The sequence below is a fragment of the Felis catus genome, chromosome A3 (assembly GCF_018350175.1).
Source record: "Felis catus isolate Fca126 chromosome A3, F.catus_Fca126_mat1.0, whole genome shotgun sequence".
Lineage (NCBI taxonomy): Eukaryota > Metazoa > Chordata > Mammalia > Carnivora > Felidae > Felis > Felis catus.
This window is the reverse complement of record NC_058370.1, coordinates 43,165,605-43,191,361: the sequence shown is the minus strand read 5'-3', so window position 1 is coordinate 43,191,361 and position 25,757 is coordinate 43,165,605. Positions and strand designations below refer to the sequence as shown.

The 25,757-nt window shown below is 41.3% G+C and overlaps 1 protein-coding gene and 1 non-coding gene across 4 annotated transcripts; both read left to right on the top strand.

Annotated features, from left to right (window-relative positions):
* Nucleotides 1-132: 132 nt before the first annotated feature.
* Nucleotides 133-25,757, top strand: SNX5 (sorting nexin 5). 3 transcript variants are annotated; one of them, XM_011280964.3, is made up of 14 exons: nt 133-273; nt 516-595; nt 12,034-12,138; nt 13,266-13,376; nt 14,160-14,281; nt 15,453-15,576; nt 16,690-16,785; nt 17,977-18,082; nt 18,170-18,245; nt 19,201-19,240; nt 19,328-19,414; nt 20,782-20,941; nt 23,946-24,031; nt 25,565-25,757. In XM_011280964.3, the coding sequence occupies exons 2-14, from the start codon at nt 548-550 to the stop codon at nt 25,613-25,615; spliced, it is 1,212 nt and encodes a 403-aa protein (XP_011279266.1). In that variant the 5' UTR covers nt 133-273; nt 516-547; the 3' UTR covers nt 25,616-25,757. The 3 variants fall into 3 exon arrangements, with proteins under 3 accessions (XP_011279266.1, XP_003983867.2, XP_044909845.1); XM_045053910.1 differs by having other exon boundaries at nt 216-273; nt 520-595; XM_003983818.6 differs by lacking the exon at nt 516-595 and having other exon boundaries at nt 141-273.
* Nucleotides 6,350-6,586, top strand: LOC111559976. The gene has a single exon (XR_002741436.1). It is a non-coding gene; the product is annotated as a small nucleolar RNA SNORD17 (small nucleolar RNA).

Genomic DNA, 25,757 nt, shown 5'->3' with positions numbered 1-25,757 from the left:
AGCCCCTCCTTCACTGCCATAGACACTCCCGCGATCCGTGGGGAATCCCTCTTCTCAGGCGTTAGCGCGGGCTCCTCCAAATCGCGCCCTTACGCTCTCACGATATCTTGTTACGTCACGGATGGTCGCCATCTTGGACTCTGGCTGAGTAATAAATTCTCCCGCACGAGAGAGCGGGCTTTCTTGACACGCGCTGTGCTGGGAGAGCGTCTGCTTCTCCGCGTCCTTCTCGCGGCCCTGCGGCCGGTGGTTTCCGCGTGGCCCGGAGCGAGGGTAGGCCCCGAGTAGCTTTTTTGCCCGGCTCCAAGATGGACGGCTGCGGGGACGGGGGAGGCCGTTCTGGGGGAGCACGTGGCGCGCCGCTGGCCTTTCCCGGGGCTGCTGGGATGGTGGAGGAGTCCGGAGGCCTCCTGCCGCCGTCGGTCAGGGAGGCTGGCGGAGGCGGGGCCGCGGCCGCCCCTGAGAGGCGCCCCCGAGGCGGCGGCGGCGGCCCAGTCTCTTCTTTCCTCGCACAGCCAGGCGGCCCTCGCTCGAGTCCCGCGTCGCCATGGCCGCGGTTCCCGAGTTGCTGCAGCAGGAGGAGGACCGCAGCAAGGTGAGGCCCTCCTCGCTCTCGTGCTCCAGGACGGGAGGCCCCGCCGACCTCCCGGACCCCCACATTCCTTTCCCTGTCCCCCGGGGACTGCTCGTGCCGCCGTGTCTCCCCGCGAAAAGCCCTCCACGCGGGGGTACTCGCCGGTCCCCGCGCGCCCTCTGCTTCGTCCCCTTTAAGGGCTTTGCCGGCGCCTGCTGCGTACTCGAGGCGACAACCAGAGTCTCGAGATCGGTGTCGGTAGCACGAGCCCGGGTGGCGGGTACCGAGAGCGCGCGGCGAGTCCCCGGAGCTTCTCTCTGGAGACTCGGGAATGTGCTCTCGCGTGGAAGGTTGTGAAAACTCTTAGCAAAGACTGAACGGTGAAGGTGAAATCCACCTGACATGCCGCAAATGGCATAATTTGGTGCCGTTGCCTTCAAACTGACCCCTCTCCCCCGCCCCCCTCACTTTGGGAAAGGTCTCTTTGGCCCAAATACTGGGGAAATTCCGTCAAGTCCAATCTGACGGACGCTTGCTCCTCACAACTTTGTAAACGCCAAATGCGTCACTGCGGGAATTCTGTAATTTTTAGTAGGCGCTCTCCAATACTTACTGAACTTGGTTTTTTACTTTTAAAATCTTGCGCGTTTATGTAAACCGTCCCCGTGCCCCCTAAATCTTGAGGTCTGAAGGGTAACTGTTGCAGTAAATTCAGGGTATTATGGCCAAGTAAAGATTTAGAGGCCAGTCTCTGCTTATTACTGGCATTTACACTTAAGATAGTTTGGCAATTTGTAGAGGTGGGTGCGAGCCGCGACGTTATGTGCAGATGAATCATCACCAGGAAAGTTTTTCTGACCGAAAACGAAAAAAAAGAATACAAGGCGCTTTCAAATGTAGGTGACCTGGAAGGCACCTTAGAGTTACACATACTTAAAAGTCAAAGACATCCTTTGATCCACAGCACGTTTGGAGATACTTTCATGTAGTCAGTGGCGAAGTTAACACAGCTAGCTGGATTCTTCCAACAAAGTTCTTGTTGTCGTGTGTGTTTAGTTTTTTCTTCTTCTTTTTTTTTTAATGTGTACATATTTTAGTGTTTATTTTTGAGACCGGGGGGGCAGAGGATCTGAGGTGGACTCCAGGCTGACAGCGGAGAGCCCCTAGGGGGTCTGGGACTCAAAGGTGAGATCATGACCCTGGCCACCCAGGTGCCCCTCACTGCTCTGTTAGTTATTGAAATGCAGCTTTGTGTGTGACAGTAGAGTCTTGATTGGGGTAGTTTTTTTTTTTGAAATTTGAAATAAGTAAACTTATCTTTCTTTTTTTTTTTTTTAACTAAGAGGTAAGTGGGAACTTGAGACCATGATTCTTTGTAAAATACAGCGGTAGTTTTGTCTATAGAAGTTTAGGTGTTGAATAGGAATTTTGACAGCAATTTGACTTTATTTCTATCACCTGATACCACTTCCTCCAAAATCTGTTTTATTACAGCATTTTAAAAGGAGTTAACTCCTTCAACTATCTTCCTGTTACCACACTAGATTGTAGCTGGCTTTTAAAATAATTTTCCCACCACGCTGATGCTCCGGCAGAATTGGAAGTTTATAAAGGCTGTTTCCTGCCTGTTGGTTTTAGTGGGTGCAGGCGAGGATTATATGGAATTTTCCTGATTTTTTTTTTTTTAATTACAGAAATTGGGAAATAATAAAGCTTAGTAAAATGCTACTGTAAAACTCAGCTTTATTTTGCTTTTATCTGTGATGCTTAGCCCCGTGCTGTGGATTAAGTCTAGGTGTTTTTCACTGTTGAGCAAAAGGGAGTTTGGGACAAGTGTAAAAAAAGCCCAAACAAACAGGAAGTCAAATCTTAGGCAAACTATCCTCTTGCCATAATACAGCCTTGTTAGTCAATTGAAATTTTTTACATTTAAAACAAATTTTTTTTAGTGTTTGTTTATTTTTGAGAGAGAGAGAGCATGAGCAGGGGAGGGGCAGAGAGGGAGGGAGACACAGAATCTGAAGCAGGCTCCAGGCTGAGTTGTCAGCACAGAGCCCAATGTGGGGCTCGAACTCAACGAGCTGTGAGATCATGACCTGAGCCGAAGTCGCCGCTTAACGGACTGAGCCATCCAGGTGCCCCTGACATATTTTACATTTTTAAACTGAAAATGTTCTAAGTTTAAATATTCTGATTATTTTGGGATTTACATGAGGATAAGGGTTCATGGGGTTTAGGTCCACTAGTTAAGTAGGGAACATAAATGATTCTTGAGGGTTTTGAATGCTTGTACAGCAAGTGCTCTTTTTGGCTTGTTCAGCAAAACTAAAAGGAGTATTGGTTTGTATTTGGTAGCCTGATATTTCCGTTTAGTTACATCCGTTAGCTGAAGGTTTTGGGATTTGTCTCCTTTCCCCGAAAGTAGTTTATGAGAAGAGATACATGATTGATTTTGTTTTTTTAACTAGTCCTCAACTGATAGTAAAGATTATATCTTGGTCTTTAAATTCAGGAAAGTAGGTTTTTCCCAAGTTTAGTTCCTGAAAAAGTCAACTAAAGGATTAACACCATTAGGCCTTCTCTTCATGATAAACTAGTAATGAGCTTCCCTGTCCCCCAGAGTTCCCTGGTGTCCGGAGTTTTCTGTGATGGGTAGAGGAAAATAATTGGAGATTATGCGGAACCTTTTTTCTGCAACAATGATAGTTAACCCTGGCCTTTAGTCATTCTGTACTTTCTAGGTTCTCTGAGGCTTCCCTTTGCCAAAAAGTCATTAAAATAGCTGGGCAGCATGTTTGAGTTTCTACTCAGGTTCAGTGTGTATCTTTCTGAGGGTCCTCATTGATCTTGGATTTTTTTTTTTTTTTTTTAATGATTCTTAAATTGCTACTGGACTGAAGCTTAACACAAAAGCTTTGCAAGAGCTAGGTGATACCCCTCCCCACCTACTGCTGTTACAACTTGGTCTTTCACTAGTAGGTTATATGGACTTTGGGTGGATGGTGTCTCCTCAGAGCCAGTCATTACTATTTGAGGTACTGCTCTGGTTTGCAGCGAGTTTTTCTTTAAACTGGTGTGGAAGTTGTAGGGATGCTACTCTCCTCCAGCTTGGATGGAAGAATGACCTATAATTTGTGTTAGTATAGGAACAGTCTTGAACTTTTAACAATACTATAGCAAGTCCAAAGTTAGTAATTTTTGTGGACTGGAGTTTATACTAAATGACTTCATTTTTCTTTTAATTTTCTAAGCTTGGGAAGCATGACTTATCAGAGCTGCCCACACCTTAGTTCTGGATCAGTAACTTGCACACAGTGTCTTAGGATCCTCATTTGTGAATGCCACTTTAGTAGGTCATAATCTCACTTTTTTTTTCTTTTCTTTTTTTTTTTTTTTTTCTTTTTTTGTGCTATGGGAAGAAATGGCCAAGGGAGAATTTTCTAGATTCTGAGGTTAAATTTTCATTTGGTGAGACTTAGATTATGTCTAATATAGAGTTTTAGTTTAAGGTGGGATTTCTCAACCTGAGTACTATGGACATTTTGGTCTTGGTAAGTTTTTGTTGTGGTATGTACATAGTAAATGTGTGTTTAGCAATATCCCTGGCCTCTACTAGGTGACCACTCCCTTCTCTCCAGTATCAAGAGTAAAATTACACATTGCCAAATGTCCCTTGACTGAGAATCACTTGTTAATTCTTCTCTCTAAAATGGTGTGATATGAGTGGGTTAGGTCGTGTTAGAGGCTAAATACTTAGTAAGCCTATATCAAATCTTGTCAGGTCTAGGACTGATAAATTCTAAGGCAACAATATGCTATATAAAATATAAGCGTTGTTGACCATTTTTGAAATTAACTTTCCCCCCAGTATTGAGGAACCAAAGATGGTTAAAGGTGGTTTTCTTCAGCTTCTGGGCAATTGAAGGTTACAAAGGGGCACATAAGTGTTTACCATGATGGAGTTCAGTGCCACTTTGGACAGTGGAAACCTGAGGCTCTGATGACAGCACTTGCAGGACATTTTGGGCTGGGATGGATTGAGTTACTTTTTTTTAATTTTTGAGAGAGAGAGAGAGAGAGAATGAATGGGGGAGGGGCACAGACCAGGCAGGCTTCTCCTGACGCGGTGCAGAGCCCAACACTGGGCTCAAACTCACGACTGTGAGGTCATGACCTGAGCCGAAATCAAGAGCTGGAGGATTAACCAACTGAGCCATGCAGGTACTCCGGTTATTGAGTTACCCTTAAGAGTATCTTTCTCCTAAAAGAGGGATGTGGAAATCATCAGCTGTTTCATATCCCAAATGCAAGCCATAAATACACAGAGGGGAGTGTGTAAGTTGTAGTTGAAGGCACAAAGGAATGACTGAACTACCTTTGCTTTAGAAATTGGGTCTTTGGCTTGACTCCCTCCCACTTCTCCTTTAACAAATTTGTTGTGATATTTTAAGGTACTACTGTGTGGTCTGGAGAGGAAGGGTAATTTTCTCAAGATAGCTGCTTATGTTAACCTGTGGTATGCGTTTTCTGCCTGAAGAGTTTACGATTTACGTCTCTTGGTGGGTCAGACCCATAAGTTTTCATTCTGGTCAGTGTGAATCATGAAGAGTACAAATGTAGGTGTTAGCACTTGCAAAGCTTTTATTTGGCTTTTCCATGGAGGGCAGTACAAAGCTTGAACATTGGTGCTGATGGGTCCCAGGGAACTGGTGAGTTATAAAAGTGAAGAATTGAAATCTTTGTATCAGAATGATCTGGGAAACATGTCCTACTTCTGACACAAAGCAGAGGAAATCCCACCATGAAGCAGGCGACCTCTTTGTATGCTTTTTGTGTCTCAAATTTAGATGACACAAGCTTAACCTCAGACAGTTCTATCCATGTTGCTGAACCATCTGCATTGGTGGTGAAGGTAAATTTTTTTATTCTTAAACCTATTTCTGTTTCATCTTGGGTTGATCATAAAGTAAGATCATAAGGATAAGGTGGTAAATGTTTCTGAATACTCTCATCAGCATGAGTAATGTGTAAAATGTCAGGTTTCGGAGGGCTGTGGACATAGTAGACTAGGGAACTGCTGGGAGGAGTTTTGGGGATGCAGAGGATTTGAGCTTTGAATGAATTTGTTGGAGCTACTTCCTCTGTAGCATTGGTGTTTTGCTTCCCAGCAAAAGATCTGTACAGATCTCAACTCATTTGTTTGTGAACTCCTTTGAAAAAATAATCCAGGTATCTGGCAAGTAGATGGATTTTTTTTTAAGTTTTTTTTTTTTAATGTTTGTTTATTTTTGAGACGGAGCGCAAGTGGGGGAGGGGCAGAGAGAAAAGGCGACACAGAATCTGAAACAGGCTCTGAGCAGTCAGCACAGAGCCCGATGCGGGGCTTGAACCCACGAACCGTGAGATCATGACCTGAGCCCAAGTCGGACACTCAACCGACTGAGCCACCCAGGCACCCCTAAGTTCTTTTTTTTTTAATGCTTGTTTATTTTGAGAGAGTGAGAATGAATGGGGGTGGGGCAGAGAGAGAGGGAGACAGAATCCCAAGCAGGCTCTGCAGTTGTCAGCCCAGAGCCTGACCTATGGCTTGAGCTCACAAACCTGTGAGATCATGACCTGAGCCGAAAGCAAGAGTCATACTTAATTGACTGAGCCATCCTGGTGCACCAGTAGATGGATTTCTTGAAATGAAGGTATTTAAGCTGATAGATAATACAACTTAATCTCTTTCTGGTTCCTTGTTGGGATTTGACTAGTTCATAGGCTTGCAGCTCTGTGAAGTGATGATTCAGTTTATCCATTCGCTGAGTGCGCTGCACTGACCTTCTTCCAAGCCTCGGTTCCTGTTCTAGGAACTCGGAGCTATGTAGCCTCTAAATGCCCTGCAGTCTGCAGTGTTCTACTGTGGACAGCTTGTGTGTTGGTAGACTACCGGTAAGAATGGTTGGTGTCAGCAGGGGTGGGGCCCTCTGGGTCCCATCTCACCAAGATGAGTGGTGGAAATCTGATCACTTGCTGCAGCCCTTTATCTAGTTTTTAAAGCATGTGACTAACTTCCATAGCTATTATCTATGTTGGTAGCCTGAGATTTTCCAGAAGTCTTTGGTTCCATTGTCTTTGAGGATTAAGATATAATATTGGCAGGCCTGAATTATAGGAAGGGGAGATCCAATTGGTGTGAGGGAGGAAGGTGCCAGGAGATGAAGACAAAGATCTATAAAAGCAGAGCTCCTACGTTGCTTATAGTCCATTGAATTGTTTTTTATGCACCAGTGCTATGATGAAAAGCTGGGCTTGAATGCAGATAATAAACAGGTTTTGGTTACCTTTCAGGATGGAAGAAAACTAACAATTGGAATAGCAATACTTGAACCATAAAGAGGGTTTTGGAGGAGGATATGGCATTAGGATTTCTCTAATAGAGCACTTCCTAATGTATTGGAACCATAATACAGTATGTTTCTTAAATATATTTTTTTAATGTTTTTATTTATTTTTGAGACAGAGACAGAGCATGAGCAGGGGAGGGGCAGAGAGAGAGGGAGACACAGAATCTGAAGCAGGCTCCAGGCTCTGAGCTGTCAGCACAGAGCCCCATGCGGGGTCGAACTCATGGAGTGTGAGATCATGACCTGACCTGAAGTTGGACGCTTAACCGACTGAGCCACCCAGGTGCCCCGAGTATGTTTCATAAGTATCATGTGAGTCTTGCTTTCAGAACTAACTAATGCAGATCTAGAGTGTGTCTGCAGCTGAGCATTTTTGGATTTATTTCCTCACAAATAAGTATTGGGCTATGTAAGGTATCCTTACCTTTCTAGCTGAAATAGTCTGTTTCTTGGTTCTTGTGATCAGAATGAAAATCTGATTTACAAGGCAGGCTTCTTGCCTCCGTTTTGGCTCCATGCTGTTGACACCATTCATGGATGACTTGTCATATTGGCCCTCTCCCTGACACAGGTCTTAGACACAGGCAATGGGAAGGATAAAGCAAAATCCTTAGGAAAAAGGAACAGTTTGAAGGGAAGACATACTGATGTCGCATGTGCTAGCATATTCAATTCCTTACTATGTACAGAATAAGTAAGATTTATTTTTATTTCCAAGGTTTTATTTAAATTTTTTAATACTGGTTTCAGGAGTAGAATTTAGTGATTTATCACATATAACACCCAGTGCTCATCACAAGTGCCCTCCTTAATACCTATCACCCATGTAGCCCATCCTCTGCTGCAAAGCTAGTTAGATTTAATGGTTATTCAGCTAGTCCCCATTCTGGCAGAGCACAGTTACTGTGGAGATAATTTCTTTTTGTTGTGTCTTGTTTTGGCTGCATGGTGCTAGTTTAAACTGGAGTCTGTAGTCCCCATAACATTGATATTTTCTGTAAGTATTTCTATTCTCCCTGTGGATTCTGAATTTCAGAATCTACCCTTCTGTGTTGTCCAGTCACATAGGTACCCTTTGCCATCTGTAAGCCATTAAACCATTTGAAGAAGGAGCTTTGCACTTGATGCTGTTTGTACCAGAGTGAGTCATAAATGAAATTTGGACCAAAAGTGGTTTTTAGCAGCTCAGAGCTCTGCAGAATTGTCCTGTAACCAGTGTCAGGTGCCCCAACTGTGAAGGTGATGATCAGGTGAGGAAATGCACAGGGATTCTTTATCAGTTTTTCTCCTTTTTAGGTTCTCTTACCGCAAAATTTACATTCAGAAACTTAAATTCCATTGTTTGAGACTAGGCAAGGTTTTTATTTTATTTTTTTTTTAAGCTTATTTGAGAGAGCACGCAAGCAGGGGAAGGCCAGAGAAAAAGGGAGAGAGAATCCTAAGCACAGTGCAGAGCCTGATACAGGGCTTAATCTCACAAACGGTAATATGACAATCATGATGTGAGCTGAAATCAAGAGTTGGAACCTTAACTGAGCCACTGGGTGTCCTGAGAGTAGATACCTTTTAATTTAAAAAAAATTCTTTTTAATGTTTGTTTTTGAGAGAGAGAGAGAGAGAGAGAGAGAGAGAATGCAAGTGGGGGAGGGGCAGAGAGCGAGAGAGACCTCAGGGACACAGAAATCCGAAGCAGGCTCCAGGCTCTTAGCTGTCAGCACAGAGCCTGACATGGAATTTGATCCCATTGACCTCGAGATCATGACCCAAGCTAAGATTGGACACTTAACTGACTGAGCCACCCAGGTGCCCCAGAGAAGATGCCTTCTAAATTCACTTCTCAGGAGATACCTGAGGGAACTGGGAAACAGAAAAATTACATGCCTGCTCTCAGATAGTTCTGCAGTTTGCCTCCTTGCTGATTTAAACAGCCATTTTAGGCATTTTGATATCTGTGGCCCAAGTCAAAGACTGACATGTTGGCCTGCAGTTCTAAATAGTACTCTGAATTATTACTTGGGATAGAGGTGGGTGAATGGGCAAAAGTATATGAAGGGATGCCATCCACTCCTTGTACCCTCCATGCTGGTGATTTATTTAGCACGTACTGTGGCATCAAGCTGTGGAGAGTTAGTTTTGTTGACTAAGGAGAAGAAAGAATGCTGACCTTTTAATCACACTTGTGCTTCCGGAGTCAGGATACAGTGCTGACTTAAAAGCTTTGAACATTTCACAACTTTTTACTCCTTGATGATTTATCTTCGGTATCTGGAGGGTTATATGCTTCAATACAAGAAAGTTGATTTGACTTGTGAATGAGAACTCTTGAGTTGGTGATGGATGACCTGAATGCTTAGAATTTTGCCGGTATCCCTTTTTAGACAACTCTTTAATGCACAAATACAGACTTACTGTGCTATCTGGGCTGTTTTGTTTGGTTTTTGATGGTTAAGACTATTATGTCAGGTGGTTGGATTTTTGTTTGAATCCCTTCCTGGGGCAGTGTATCCAGGCAAAAATGATTTCTTGCTGGAGAAGCTTGGGTCCTTGATATCCTGCTATGGTGGAAAGTCTTTTGAAACCTTTAGGGGTTTTTGCTATTTCTCTGTGTCCTCACTGCAAAAAATGAAATTTGTATGCTGACAAGAAAGGAAGGCGGTAACATAATAGTCTGGAGTTTTACCTCTGTGTGGTTGAGAGTATAGGAAGAAAGGTGAAACCAGAGTAACTTTTAAAAAAAATGTTTGTTTTTGAGAGAGAGAGAGGCATAGACACAGAATCTGAAGCAGGCTCCAGGCTCTGAACTGTCAGCACAGAGTCTGAGTGTGACTGGAACTCATAGCCATGAGATCATGGCCTGAGTGGAAGTTGGAAGCCTGATCAACCTAACCACCCAGGCACCCTGAAACCAAAGTAATTGTTCTGTGGAACAAAAAGCAGTTGGGAAAGTCCATTGTAGCTTTGACTATAGTGCTTAAATGAATTCCATTTACTAGATTACATTCCCCTGGGGTCCTTCAATCCTAATTCACAACGTAGTCTGTGTGCAGTTTGTAGGCTCATAGTTTGCTTGGCTTGTAGTGAGCTAAAATGGAATTGTCAGCATGTTAAAAAAAAATTGGCTGGAAACCAGGATTTGTGACTTCTTCAGGAACTGGAATCTTAGGCACCGTAGCAGTTGTTTAAATGCACCTTAGACCTGTTCCAAGGGCTACTCTACCTTTCTAGCAGTATTTCTGGACTCTTTTATACCTGGTCTACTTTATCTCCTAAACTGCCAGACACAAACATAAGATAGACAGGATGGCCAGTATTCTCTGCAATCAAATTCAGTGTGTATTTTGAGATCTTTTTCAACATATTTGCCCAGTGGTAAGTTAACAGAAGGAAGGAAGCTTTTATCAGAAATATGTCAGAGTTGTGATAAAATGAAGTGTCCCTGACCTTGGGGCTTTATCTTTGTTTGCAGAGATCTCATAAATGGACATGTGAAAATTAAGCCAAACAAGCAAATATTTCATAGGAGTCATCAAGAATTCATTTTGAAGAAGTGTTGAGGTTGAGATGTCAGGGACTGTTAAAGTATACTGTGATTTTATTAATATTTGATGTTTGAATTATTTCTTAGAGGAGAGCCACTGTTCCAGGGCTACTGGTTTTTGCAATTTAAAAATTTTCTTCGTTGCAGTGCTTAACGGGAAAGGGGGAGTACTGGCAGCTTTTAAGATAGAAAAGAGAAAGAAATAATCGATGCGTTTTTTTGTGTGTGTGAATCCATTTTTTGGTGTCTTTATAGGCCTGGTTGAACCAGATTTTCTAGTTTCAGAAGTCAAACCTTGGTCTTGAACTTTTTATTTTGAGGCAAAGAATCCACCAGGACATACATACCTTTGTATTCCCTGTTCTCTAATCCTCTTGATGCCAGTCTTCATTTGGCATTCTCCAGGTGCAGTAATCTAGAGTGTTGTGACATGTTATTTCAGCACTAGTTTCCTAGTTGGGTGGAAGAGGGATGAGCTGCTTATGCTGGTGCGCTGTCAGGCCATGTTTGTGTCAAGTCTTCAGATTGACCATCAGCTTGTCTGCTTTAAAAATTAGGAAATTCATTATATTTTAAGTTTAGTAGGAAAGCATTTTAACCACTTTTTCACAACAGTGAAGTTCTTCCAGTTTTCTCCCCCCAAATTCTTAAACTGGCAAAAATGTGTTTTGGGGTATTATTTTCCTCTGAATTACCAACTCACAGAATCAGTTACTTTGGCTTCCAGGGCAGTGTTTTCACACTTGTCCCTCGTGTAACCACAGTGGGATTTTATAATTCACCTCTTGTGTCTAGATTTCTCACCTCTTTGAAACAATCCCTGAATATAAATTGGTTCACTCTTGAGCTGGATTTTTCTGTCTACTCAGGAATCTCATACCACTTTACTGTTGTTCTCTATGTCTTCTCTTTTCTTAGTTTCTAACTTCTTTCAGTTCTGTGTACTATCGGGTTAATGCCTTTTGAATGTTATTCGTAGTTTGGGCATTTATGTGAGAAGTTCAAGCTTTCATTCTGTCTAGTTCAAGACTTCTTACTAGTACAGTTGAAGTGTTTGGTTAAATGTATTTTTCACATAGACCTAAAATCATGTAGTTGCTTTGTTCAGATTACATAAATATTTTGGACCTACCTATCTGCAGGTTTCCCCGCAATTTCAAGTAAACTTAAGAGATATCTCAGCTGACTTTGTCATAAATGATCTTTTTTTTTTTTTAATTTTTTTTAATGTTTATTTATTTTTGAGACAGAGACAGAGCATGACTGGGGGAGGGGCAGAGAGAGAGGGAGACACAGAATCTGAAGCAGGCTCCAGGCTCTGAGCTGTCAGCACAGAGCCCGACGTGGGGCTGGAACCCACAGACCCCGCGAGATCATGACCTGAGCCAAGTCGGACGCTCAACCGACTGAGCCACCCAGGCGCCCCAATGATCTTGTATAGAACACCTTTTAATTACTAGCTTCCATTTTTAGAAGGATACTTTTTAACACTACAGTGAAATTGAGACTAATAGCCAAAAAATGTATTTCAGCTGAGATCTGTATCTGTGGACCTGAATGTTGATCCCTCGCTTCAGATTGACATACCTGATGCACTCAGTGAGAGAGATAAGGTCAAATTTACAGTGCACACCAAGGTAAGTGACAGAATGACTTCAGTAATCAAAGCAATGTTAGGCTACAGCCTTGTGATTCACAGTGATGAAGAGACCTCCTCAACTGAAATGGTTGCTTTTTTTTTTTTTTGGCAGTGTAGAACTACTGCTGAGTGAGTACATCCCTCATCTTGCTTGTAGTGAGCATCAGATAAATGCTCTTGGTTCAGCATTTTCCACTATGGTGGAGCCCTTGGGCTGTGGGTATTGCTGATATTGTATATACTCTGCTCCATGAGGAAGCCGAACCAGACAAAGTGATACAGGTGGAGCTGCCTACTAAGCAGAGCACATCTTCCACCTTTGTTTTTAATTAGCATGCATGAGAAGTGCTTGCTTTCTCCGTATTTACTAAATTATTGGCCTTTGCCCCTCCTGTTTCTTGTGATTCAGAACAATTTCCAGAGTTTTAGTTTGACAAAGGCAATATGCTAATCTGAAAAACATGGAAAGTAAATGTAATTTTGCAGAATCCATCCTTTCTGGAACATGTTCAGCCTCCTTTCTCCTTCCATACAAGTTAAAATGTATTGAATGCTTGTCTTATGCCAGGCGTTGTTGAAAAGGGTTTATTTACCTTTATTTTATTCATATTTATTTAGTTTATTTATGGATTTAATTTTCTCTTTACAACAACTTTATGATGGTATCCTATTATCCCTATTTTACAGATGAGGAAACTGAGCCACATGTTTAAAGAAAGTAAATGGCTGAGGCACAATTTGAATTAGGCAGTTTGATGCTAGATACAAGCCACCTCCGGCATACAGACCTGCTGTCTGTATGTAGGGTCCTCTCCCATCTGGTTTTCTTTTAATACCTTGGTGGCTTGATTAGCATGCCTCACTGAGGAGGCAGTGTGACACCTATGATTATATCTGCCTAAGTTGACCTCAGGTGGAGTTTTGTGAAAAGAATTCCTTACAGAATATGTTGAATCTTAGCTATGATTTTAGTGGGAAGGTCATGTGTTGCTGCTTTTGTTCTTTACTGAGTCTCACTGAGATGTTTTATTACGCAGAATTTTCCCATAGCGCAGCCCAGGAAATCCAAACCACTTTATCAAAAAGTGGTAGTTACCAATTAACTTCTTACTCTGCTCTTTACAGACAACGCTGCCCACGTTTCAGAGCCCAGAGTTTTCTGTTACAAGGCAACATGAAGACTTTGTGTGGCTACATGATACTCTTATTGAAACCGCAGACTATGCTGGGCTTATCGTAAGTGCATTTTAGAAAATCAAGTCAGTTTCTTCTACCTTATTGTTCATTTTGTTTAAAGAGACTTTTACCCACTTTTTATAAGGGGTTGTGAAAACTGATTTCATCTACCAACTAGAGCAGGTGTTATTGGTAAAGGCTAAAAACATGAGAATGGTGTTATAGTTGTGAGGTGAAGCGTAGTCTTATGACCTGTATAAGAGAAGAGGCTAAACGGTTTCATGATTTGAATCTTCCCTATCTTTGGGTTTGGGGTTTCTCTGGCACTTTCAGCCATCAAGAATTGATTTCTAGGAAAACCTCAGTAGTGCTGATGGCGTACATTCAGTAGATTTCTCAAAAGTGTTGTAGTCTGCTCAAGGAGTGAGGGAAGCTGTTGTCTTTGTGTTAACAAAAGTAGTATTGAAGCCTGTGTTTGAGAATATTCTCTTCACTGAAAATTAGAGTTGTTTCCTTTGATATCTAGAGACTAATTTTGATGGTGCTTCATCAACTTCATTTTATTGCTGATTATAGTATTTACATTTTAAACTTAAATGGAAGCAGGCTGATATTATACCCTATCAGTCGTCCATCATAGGTAACCTGAACAAATGCTTGCAGTCTGAGTGCCCAGGTGTGGGGAGGAGATTTCTTTTTTTATATGGCCAAAAGGAATCAGGTTAAAAGAAAAACAGAGATTGACCTGTCAGCCCCACTGGGATGGCTGCCTTCTGTGCATAGGCACTGAGTAGAACACCACCGGGACAAGAATACTCTCAAGTTAATCTGCTTCCCCTACAGATTCCGCCTGCTCCTACAAAGCCTGACTTCGATGGCCCTCGAGAAAAGATGCAGAAACTGGGAGAGGGTGAAGGGTCTATGACCAAAGAAGAATTTGCTAAGATGAAGCAAGAGCTGGAAGCGTAAGTGGATTTTCTTGACAGGACGGTGTCTTTTGAGAAAAAAGTGGTGGTGTGTACAGAAATCAGGAGAACCTGGCAGCTTTTCCAAAGTATGGCAGTTAATTAGTGGCCCAGTGCTGTCTTGTAGAACTACATTTTGCAGTTTGTATTTTAACTTTGATTCTCTGGGGGCCACTGACATTGGATGGACCCAGTTGTTTCCCCCCATGTAGACCATACTCGGAATGCTGGTCTGGCATAGTGAAGTAAACCTTTGTCTTTATAGATAAAGACTCTCAGGCTGCTGATAATGTACAAAGCCTTACTCCCTGTAGTTTGGTTACTGGAGTTATAACTGAAACTAGATTGCAGTGATGGCTCTTTCAAGGCAGCACTCTGAATAGTAATCATATTGATGGTTTGAAAGAAGTCCAGGTTCACAGGAAGCATATTTTAACTTGGTTATAATTTATTTCAAACAAAAATGGATTCTTTATTCTCTATCACGGTTGGGGGTTTGCATTAAAGTTTCTTATGAAATTATTGTACTTCTCTCTTGACTCCCTCCCCCTTCCATAATCAGTGTGGTGCCCGTTTCAACAGCTCTCTTCTGTGCCTTGCCCTACACATGTCGCTACTCTCTAGGGCCAGTGCTCATACGCCTCCAGGTACTAAGTCATTCCCCGCACATGGCTTGAGTGTCTATCATGGGCTGTTCTGAGCATAAAGCACTGAATGCAGCCAACTGAAGTCCTACCATTGAGAAGTTTACAGTGATCTTGAATACCTAGATTGAGATGAAGTCACTTTATAATGTCTAATAATTCTAAGGCTTAGTAGATAGACTTCAGTGCTATGTACGTGGCTACAGGATTAAAGGGTTTTCATTATTTTACAGAAACCATGTTCTGTGGCTGCTAAATACTAGCACTGATTGCATGTAGGTTTGGACTTTTTGTAGACTTGCTCAACTCTGGTTATACTTTACTTTTGCCCTTCTTTGGGTTCGTTCCACAGATTCCCAATTGGCAAATGCTGTATTACCTAATTAGATATAAAGTTATACCAGAATGTTTTGGTCCAGTTCAGGTGTTTCACTTAGTGGTATGAAGCAGAACAGTGATAACCAGGACCAGTATTGGTCGTTGAGTCGAGTGGTGCCAGTTGAATTCCTTGTGTGCTTCTCTTCCAGTGAGTATCTTGCAGTCTTTAAGAAGACTGTGTCCTCTCATGAAGTCTTTCTGCAGCGGCTCTCCTCTCACCCTGTTCTCAGTAAAGATCGCAACTTCCATGTGTTCCTGGAATATGATCAGGATGTAAGGCATTTTTGTTCCATTTCCATGATCCAGTGAAAACACACATGACCATAGTTTTAAAAATATGCTTGAAGGGCCCCTGTCTGACTCAGCTGGTATATAACATGCGACTCTTGATCTCGGTGTCATGAGTTTGAGCCCCATGTTGGGTGTAGAGATTGCTTTAAAAAAAATAAAAATAAGACATGCTTGATACATTTTCTGAAAAATTGACTTTTAAAGTACTGAATTTTTTAATGGCATAATGGAATCCTTTTTTAGATGCTGTTTCCCTCTGCCTCATAGATCCATTGTGTAAGACATTTTTAAAGATGCTGCTTAAAGATTTTTACTTTTTATCCCCCAGTTAATTTGGGGATTATTAAGAGGAATTTTGATTCACTTTTTTTTTTCTCCTTGGCTAGGAGAAAAGTTTGTTGGAAGGAGTCATATGCTTTGCCCTTTTTTTCCAGTGTTATGTTTTTTATTACTTAATATGCGTGAGGCAAGCCCTGACTTAAAAATTTCCTCAGCATTTTTTTTTTTTTTTAAGTTTATTTTGAGAGAGGACAAGCCGTGGTGGGGGTGGAGGGCAAAGAGAGAGAAGGAGAATCCCAAGCAGGCACTGGTGCTGTCAATGCAGACCTGACACAGGGCTCAGTCTTGTGAACTGTGAGATCATGACCTGAGCTGATACCAAGAATCAGATGCCTGACTGAGCCACCTGGGCATCACACTTCAGCATCTTCTAACCAGTGAGTTTCAATAATTTAAGGATTTAGAGGCCAAAAAGACATGCCTGGCTAGCTCAGTCATAGAGCATACAACTCTTGATCTTTGGGTCATGAGTTCAAGCCCCAGGTTGGGTGCAGAGCCTACTTTAAAAAAAATAAAAATAAAGGCCAAGACTTAGTGCTGAGTAGCTTCCCAAAATAACTTTAGGTCATGCTTTTAGAATTATTGCTTGTATTTAGGTTTGGCTGTTTATTTGATATTTTAGATCTAGTGGTAAGATGGAAGTATCTTCTGTGTGTGCCTGTGTTGGTAAACAGTACCACTTAGAATGTATTTAGGGTTTTAGATTTAGAAAAATGTGTGTGCCATAAACTGTTCTTTTGGATTCCCCCCACCCAGCTAAGTGTCAGGCGGAAAAATACCAAAGAGATGTTTGGTGGCTTTTTCAAAAGTGTGGTGAAAAGTGCCGATGAAGTCCTTTTTTCTGGAGTTAAAGTAAGTGGCTTTTAGCTGTTGTAGAAAATTCTGACTTCGTGTGAATAGGTGACCTTTTATTTCTTCAGAAGAGCTGTTTGTGAAACAAATGGTATTAACTTCACAGAAATGTAAATAGTTTTTTCAAATTTTGGTTATTTTTTATCTACTCATTGAATTTTCACTTATTCTCTTAAAATACCCTGTTCTCTCGAGGAGATAAGAACCTTCACACACTTAATTCTCCCATTTTCTCCTTTTCTGTAAACAAAGCAGTTGTTCAATTATTTTTAGAAAGAAAATAAGCTACAGGATTAGTATTTCATGCTATTCTCCAGAACTACAGTGTCCACTTTGGTAGTCTCAGCCACATGCAGCACTTGAGCACTTAGCATGTAGTTACTTAGTATAATTAACCAGATTTTTAATTTGACCTGTGTGTTGGGTTTTAAGAATTTCATAAGAAGAAAAGAATATAAAGTATTAAAAGTAGTTTCACCCCCCCTTTTTTTTTTTCTTTTAAATGTGGCTACTAGAGATTTTTTAAATAGCACATGTGGTTCACATACTTCTGTTGGACAGAGCTGTTCTAAAAGACCAAATTGACATACAAGTCTCCCATTTACCCTGGTGATAATTAATCTCTGACTCCTCAACCCCCTTCCACTGATGGTTACCGTCCACTGAGTTACCATCTTGTGTCTGACTTTTACCACTTTTGTTGAGGGCTTGAGCAGGGAGCCCAGAGTACAGGTGCTGGGTGGAGGGCGTTGTCAAAAATTTGTAATTCTAGGACTTTGTCCTTGCCGTGTTTTAAGGTGTGTCGGGCTGTCCTATACCCACACATTGCTGGATGTTTGGCATCCCTGGCTGGTATGCACCAGATTTACCCCCCATACACACAAATGTGGCTAGGTTACAATCTAGGCAAGAACCACTTCTCTACCAGGATTGCTGGATCTTAGTGCCAGAGTTTTCCTGGGCATTGTTGAATGACTCTTCAAAGTGGTTTTCTCTGTTGACATTTCTTGCCAGCACTTGGGTTTTGCCAATCTTGGGTATGAAATGCTGTTTTGTCAGTTTGGATTTCCCTGATCCATAGAGGTTAAAGTTCTTATGGATGAACTTATGTCCTTAATGTTTCTATTGATACAAAATGCATTCATATTCTTAAGAGTTTTGCTTGTTACATATCTTCTTTTCCTCTTTTAGGAGGTAGATGACTTCTTTGAGCAAGAAAAGAATTTCCTCATTAACTATTATAATAGGATCAAGGATTCATGTGCAAAAGCTGACAAAATGACCCGATCTCATAAAAGTAAATACCATTTACCCACTAGCCACCTTAGCTTTGCTCAGTGTGCCAGCTTTGTTCATATAAAAAGAGCTGTCCTTATTTCTGCAGATGTTGCAGATGACTATATCCACACTGCAGCCTGCCTGCATAGCCTGGCTTTAGAAGAGCCCACAGTCATCAAAAAGTAAGTTTTTCTTGGAAAAGCATTTTCCCTTTCTGTTAGTCAAAAACTCCTGGGTGGTATAATGAATAATGACTATAATAATTTCACTTCTGCTTTTGGGTGCCAGCTCATCAAGAGTAGATGATCGTCTCCAGCACTCAAATCTTATCTACCCTATGAATGTAGACAGATTTTAAGGTGTTTGTTGGGGACTCGGGGCACCTCTATACCAAACATGGTAGCTGTTGTCAAAGCCTTTATTTTTGTCAAACTGTCTCCATTTTTTAATTGATTTGCTTTAATTTTGGAGTTGTCTCTGAATGAAGTTTGCTTTGTATGTTCTGTGGCAAATGGTGCTTTGTCTGGTAATGCCCTGGACTTAACATTTGTTTTGGTTAAGGTGGTCCTAAGGGTAATGCAATGACCCCAGTCAGATTGTTGAGCTTTTTTATATGAACTTTTCAGTTTCTCCATCCTGACCATTTCTGGTGTGAGGTTGTATTCTACTTAACACCTAGGGCTTGGTATAACAGGTATAACATTTCTGATTTGAAGACAGGCTAATAGCAGAACCCAGGTGAAATAGTAGCTTTTTGTTTTGTTTTAAATAGTATATTTATGGCTTTGGGATACCCATGGTGGTGGCTTTTTAGAACCTGCCCTTGGTTAACACAGCTTTGGCATTGGTTAAAGACTATCTTGGGACATGGTTTCTGCATGGCAAGGTGACTGAAGGGGCGGCAAGAGAGGCCGATAGCCATGAGTGTGGCACTGTCCGTGTGTGCCCAGTTCTGTAATCGTCCTCACTACTAGATTGTGCCAATTGGTGATGAAAGTGCTACTTTGATAAACTGATTGTAAAGCACTAAAGGCTAGGACTCCTGCATTTACTCATTCATGTCTTAAGAGTATTGATAAGGTCCTGTTTCATACATGATTTTAAGACCTTCTGCCAAGATCATGTGTATATTTTCAGGTACCTTTTGAAGGTTGCTGAGCTATTTGAAAAACTTAGGGTAAGGATTTTTATATTGGTCTTCATAATATTTTATAATCTGTAGATGTCTGCTTAGGTGATGGTGACTTTTACTTTTTTTTAATAGAAAGTAGAGAGTCGAGTCTCCTCAGATGAAGATTTAAAGCTGACGGAACTTCTCCGATACTACATGCTCAACATAGAGGCTGCTAAGGTAAGTAAGACAGGAGTTCCTGCATTGGAGTAATTCGGGACCACCTTGCCAAACTGAGAGACATTTGAATGTCATTAATTGAGTTCATTCAGGAATAGCAAGGGATTTGCAGTTTGGGGAAACACATGCTATAGCAAGGTACAGGCAAGTCTGTTCAGTGTTTGGGCCGGGCTTGTATTTAGGAGAGTGAAAATGGGATGTCCAGCCAGAGTCCAAACAGTAATCCTTTGGCTTGTATCACTTAAGAGCAGTAGGGGTGATGCTGAGTTGATCAGATAGTAATTTGGGGGATCGTAGGATATTGGATATGGGTGTAACTGAACACACACCAAAAGGGCTATTTCTGAAGGAGAAAAGGTTTTGGGGTTTATGAGTGTTTATTGAATTGCAGTTACTGAGTCATAAACCATTACTTACCAAAAGGCAAGACTAAGTGGTAAGCAGAATGACCATTGGGAACGAAACATGGATTCACTGGGCATAACACTAAACAAAAATATTTAAATTACTCCTGCTGAATCAGGCAATGTAAAATTAGGGAAAATAATCATTAGGAAGTAGGAATTCATTATTTCCCTTACAGTCATTTTATTTTATTTTATTTTATTTTATTCATTTGTCTTTTGGCATGTTTCCTGAGTCTTCTATTTGGATATATACATATATATATATATATATATTTTTTTTTTTTACATTGGATTGTATCTCATTTTCTATTTTAATGGACTTAAGAGCTGATGATAAACACAGATTTTTTTGAGTGAACACAAGAACACATAATTGTATGTTGAATCTCACATATCTATCAGATTTTAAATACGGAGGTAACTTGTACTTTGCCATAGGTTGCAAATAGTCTTTATTTCAAATGAGAGCCTGGGGTTAGACTCCTCAAGGCAGGACTTGTGGGGCAGGGTTAGAGGAAGGTTCTTCCTGCCTCACTGCCTAGTTGTGTTCTAGCAGTATCACTGGATGCACCCAGTAGTGCCTGCCTGTGTTTCAGTAGAAGGTGGTTAATTTTCTGAACTTGCTTTCCGTGACTGAATCAACTAAAAAAAAATCCTTTAGTTTTCACTGTTGGGTTTTTTTCTTGATCCATATAAAGAATTCCAAAACCTCTCGACAATGCCATAAGAATTGCTGTTCCCAGCCTAATCTTGAGATTAAAGAAAACATAAAAACATGGGAGGGGAAGGTAGAAGTGGATTAGATTGTTGCCATCTGACATTTCAGGCAGTGCACTGACATCCACGGTACTTGGGCTGGTTTTTAGAGTGGTTCAGGTACTTAGTCTTCCTGTTGTGTTCTCTGGCGATTTTTCAGGATAAGTTTAACTACCATGTCCTTTCTGTTAATTTTATTCTCAGGATCTCTTATACAGACGCACCAAAGCCCTCACCGACTATGAGAACTCAAACAAAGCATTGGATAAGGCCAGGTTGAAAAGCAAAGATGTCAAGTTGGCTGAGGCACACCAGCAAGAATGCTGCCAGAAATTTGAACAGCTCTCTGAATCTGCAAAAGAAGGTTGAGCAGGGCTATTCTTTACTTTTTGCTTTTTATTTGGAAATAATTTCAAGCTCACAGAGAAAAGTTGCACAGAAAGTAAAAAGAACACCCATATATATATTCTTTACTTGGAGTCACCTAGCTGTCTAGTTTGCCCCTTCTGCTTCGTCTCTTGCACGTGCACCCATGCTGCCACGTTTGTGTTTATAAATACACGTGGGGTGGTCTTTTCTTTTTTAGCCATTTGAGATTAAGTTGTATGTATTATGGTCCTTTTATCCCTAAGCTTTGTTCCGTATTTGTCTTACATCCCTATAGTACACTTACCCACTTTGGTAAACTTTAATAAAACACACTCCAACCTGCTCTCTCTATTCTCATCTTATTGTTGGCCCTAATAATGGCTTCCTGTCTGGGGTTGCCATTAGGTTACCATTGCTCTTGTGTCTCCTCTAATTTGGAAGGAACCCTTCTCAGGCCCCCACCCCTTCACCTTTTTTTAAAATGACATTTGCCTTTTTGGAGACCATAGTCTCTACAAACAGTGTTCTTCGTTTTCAGATGGTCTATTTCTGCAACGAATAGGTTCTAGTTACGCATTTCCAACAGAATATTCTGTGAGTAATGTGTCTTTCGGGTGTCACATCTGAGGGCATGTTCTGTTCGTTTTCTCCTCATTTGTGGTGTTAATTTCTTTGCTGTATAGTTAATATCCACGTCACTAATCAACTGTGTGAGGAGACCATTTAAAAACCCTGCAGATAGTTTCTCCCTAAATTTAGACTGTGTTGAGTCTTGCCTGAGCCAGCTCCTACTGTGCTGGTTGCAGAAAGACGATTCCCTGCTCCCCAGTTCTAGTGTTCTCTTCCCAAGCCTTTGGCATCATCATCATCCATTAAGCACAAGCCTTCCCTTCTTTTGCACATTTCCTTTCTTGTCATTGTTAGTCATGGGTTTCTATTTTTGAAAATAGTTTTTAAATTCATTATTGTAGTGCATTATTTTGGCGCTCAATTTGTCCAGACTTAGGGGGAAGCACCTTTAAGTTGGCATGTCCTATATCTTCTCTAGCCCTAGAAATCACCATTTCTTCCAGAAGTGTAGGTTCTGTTTAGTTACAGAATTGTGACAAGATTTAGGGTGTTGAGTGTGCTCATTTCTCCTGGGGTGTCTCTCTAGGCCATTCAAGAGACAGCCAGGAAATGGAGGGGTGTGTAACTCTCTCTAGGAGTCATGGTGGCGATACAGTTCCAGTCCACAGCCGCAGGGTTCTTTTTTGCCTTATCTCATTCCAGAGTAGGGGGGATTATGGTTTAACTTTATTGGGAGATAGTGTTCCATTTCCACAGAACAGGAGTGTAAATTGTAGTTTTCCTTATTAGGCGCAGGGCGGAGGGATGGGGTGGTCTAACCTGCAGTTCTCAGGAGCCATGGAACATGCTAGAACAAAAGTCAAGAATGTGTCTTCCTGAATGTAATTATAGTGGTAACTGTACTTGATTCACTCCCAGACCTTGGCTTTCTGTGACAAATCCCTAGCTCATTTTAAGACTGTTTTCTCAGAATTCCCCCTTCCCCCACACCTTTGGTTCCAAAATCCAGGCATATCTGAAAACATCCTGATACTAGCAATAAGCAATAGAGTTCTTGACCTTTGTTTTGTCTTGGCTTATGTTTTCAGTACTATAACTTAGCTGTAAGGGACAGAGCTTCTCTGTACAGAAATCTTGCAAAAGCCATGCCGATATGCTCATGTGGCCGTCTTTTGGATTCTTTTGAAGGAATCTTCTTGCTGCCATAGTAAAATAAATTCTTGTCCTTTGTTTAATTAGCTAATTTTAGGTTTTTGAGAACAAACTTCAAAACTATGGAGTTGAAATCTTAGATTATTATGTAGGTCAAAGTTTGGTAGCTCTGACAACTTTAGAGAGGATTCAGGAAAAACTACAAAACTTTAAAGTGGTGCCAATTTAGGCCTGTCCTGATTGCCTAAGGTTTGTCCATGTGTTGTTGGATTTTTATCCTCTTTATTCAAAGTGTAAGCCTGGGTGTGCTATATTTAAAAGTACAGTGTTCTATAGGATACTGCGATGAATGGATCTTAACCTGTTTACCTCTGATCCGAGTTCTTTCTAAACTTCATAGCTGAACTGATGAGTTAGTTGAATGAGCACGGTACAAGTGATAGTGTGGGCAGGCATCATGGGTGGTCTGACAGGTTAGTGTTGAGTCCTGGTCCTGGGTGCAGGCCTAGAGGCGGGAGGTGAGTTTATCTGGACATCCAGAAAGACCTGTTTACTATATCCAAGGTAGTGTTACTAACTTATCATTGTAAGTGTTCTTGAAAGTTTTTACTTTTTCATGTGGCTGCTTTCGTATTTCTTTTGGTTAGTGCTGCACAGACCTGATACAGGAGGGTATGTTTGCTCCTGAGAACTAGAGCACCAGCTTGATCTGGGAGATTTGAGCAAAGGAGTGGTGGTTCTCACTCGTGGAAAGAATCTGAGGGAGGAAGCACTTATTTTTGGCTTACCCTGATTTCTAATGGGGCAATAGTCCTGAACAGTATTTGGCAATAGAAAGAATAGATGTAAAAGTGGCCTGTTGTACAGATCACATCCACAGAGAAGCTGTCTGAACATGAGTGGTCATTTGAAAGTTTAAAAATAATTGTTTAAAATAGTCATTGGCGCAGGTATGTATGACTCACGACCTCTCCCAGCCCTCTTTCCACAAGCACTGGGAGTTAGAGGTTTGGGGCAAGACTGACCATTTCAGAGATTCTCCTAAGTAGTCCGTGGCATTATCTGGATTTTGATGTTCAGTGATTGAGTGCGGTGTTCATTTTAAAGGCAGTGGCAGGCACGTTACTACGTTGTCCATAAAATGTCAGGTGTGTGTCCCAATCACTGAGGTAATAAAAATGTGAGGAAATGTATGTATTAAAGCTTTGAAGATTGTAAGAATGATATTTGGAAGTTAAAGAAAATTGTTCAGCTTTTGTTGGTAAACTCTTTTGCAGAACTAATCAACTTCAAACGAAAGAGAGTGGCAGCATTTAGAAAGAATCTAATTGAAATGTCTGAACTGGAAATAAAGCATGCCAGGGTAAGTGTTTTCCTTCACATTAAGCCAGAAGCTTTTTAGGGTTCAAGTTCTTTCCCAGTTCACTGTCCCAGTGTCATCAGGCAGATGGGGTTTGCTTTGTGTGTGTGTTTTTAATACTTATTTTTAAGCGAGCGTGCATGAGCAGGGGAGGGTCAGAGGGGAGCGGGGCAAGGGCAGGCTCCACCCTGACAGCAGCGACCCCATGTGGGGCTTGAACTCATAAACCGCAAGATCATGACCTGAGCTGAAGTTAGAAGTTCAACTGACTTGAGCCACCCAGGCGTCCCTGCGTGTGGTTTTAATCTGTAATGTAGGTGGGAGTTGTTGGAATATTTTTTTCTGCTTGCAAGCCAAAATTCTATAACTTCTTGATGAAATACTGCTTTTGAGAAGAGCATATACTTGTTTTCTGATACTAATTTCTTTTTTGTTTAGGAAGGAAAAACTTCCTTGAATATTTAATGTCTAGCTTAATTTAATACAGAAAAAATGGAGAACAGTGATCCTCAATGTTAGATACACATTAGAGTCTACTTAAGGAGCTTTTAAAGACATTTTGGTGCACAGACCAATTCACTCAGTTTCTGGGCATGGCTTTTTTGGTGGTTCGTGGATACAGTTGAGCACCAGAAATGCTGTAAGGCCCAAGACAACAGGGTCAGCAGAGAGCCACTGGAGAAGGGGGAGCAGTCACTGGCCAGTCGTCATTGGTTAAGCAGGAAGACCTTGAACATATGTGTGTATTTTGAATTTCTTAGACTGTAACATTTACTTCTTAAGTCCAAGTCCTGTTGTGTATGAACTTTTAAATTGGGGTTTTAGAGTGTCATGTATACATAAATCATAACTAACATTCCGGACCTTTTTAAAGTTTATTTATTTGAGAGAGAGAATGTAAGGGAGGGGTGGAGGGGAGGTGGAGGGAGGGAATCCCAAGCAGGCTCCATGCTGTCAGTGCAGAGTCTGATGCAGGGCTCGATCTCCCAAACTGTGAGATTGTGACCTGAGCTGAGATCAGGAGCCGGATGTTCAACCAACTGAGCCACCCAGGTGCCCCTCATTTCTTTTAAAATGAGAACTTTTCTAAAGCAATTTGTGCTAGGTCCTATATGAATATTTATCATTTATAATCTCACTCATGAAAATTTGTAGCAACTTTTTATCTGGTCTTTCCAAGGCCTTCAACTTCAAAGAACTCTTAAATAGCATTTAGGTTAAGTCACAGTAAGCAGAATTGGTGTGAGTGCATTGAGAGCAAACCTCGGGTGGGGGAGGTGCTGGATGGCCACCACTACCTTCAGTGGTGAGCCTCTCCAGGCTGCAGTCCCAGACCCTCAGAGGGGAGGAACTTGACAGCATGAAATTGGTGTGCAGGTTGTGATTTAATAAAGAATAGGACCAACCCAGTTTGGCAGGCTTCACATCTCTTGTGAAAAGCTTTAAGTTGGTGGGTTTGAGTTTACTTCTTACAGATATGTAGGAGGTCTGGAATGTAAAACGATTCATTGGTCTACCTTGACTTCTTTCTTCCAGAACAATGTCTCCCTCCTGCAGAGCTGCATTGACTTGTTTAAGAACAACTGATCTGCCTTTCTCTGAATGAAGGACACAAATGTGAAAGAAAGCCAGCGTCACTTGCACTTAAATCATTACCACAGAAGATTTATTACCTTTGACTTTAGTTTAAAATTATGTGAATAAATATTTTGATTTCTAAAAATCTTAA

Bases quoted from the DNA above. Each gene is read 5' to 3' on its own strand.
- SNX5 (XM_011280964.3), top strand. From the start codon at position 548: ATGGCCGCGGTTCCCGAGTTGCTGCAGCAGGAGGAGGACCGCAGCAAG. The intron at 18,083-18,169 runs GTAAATACCATT...TTATTTCTGCAG, and splicing joins AATGACCCGATCTCATAAAA to ATGTTGCAGATGACTATATC. The intron at 19,241-19,327 runs GTAAGGATTTTT...TTTTTTTAATAG, and splicing joins AGCTATTTGAAAAACTTAGG to AAAGTAGAGAGTCGAGTCTC.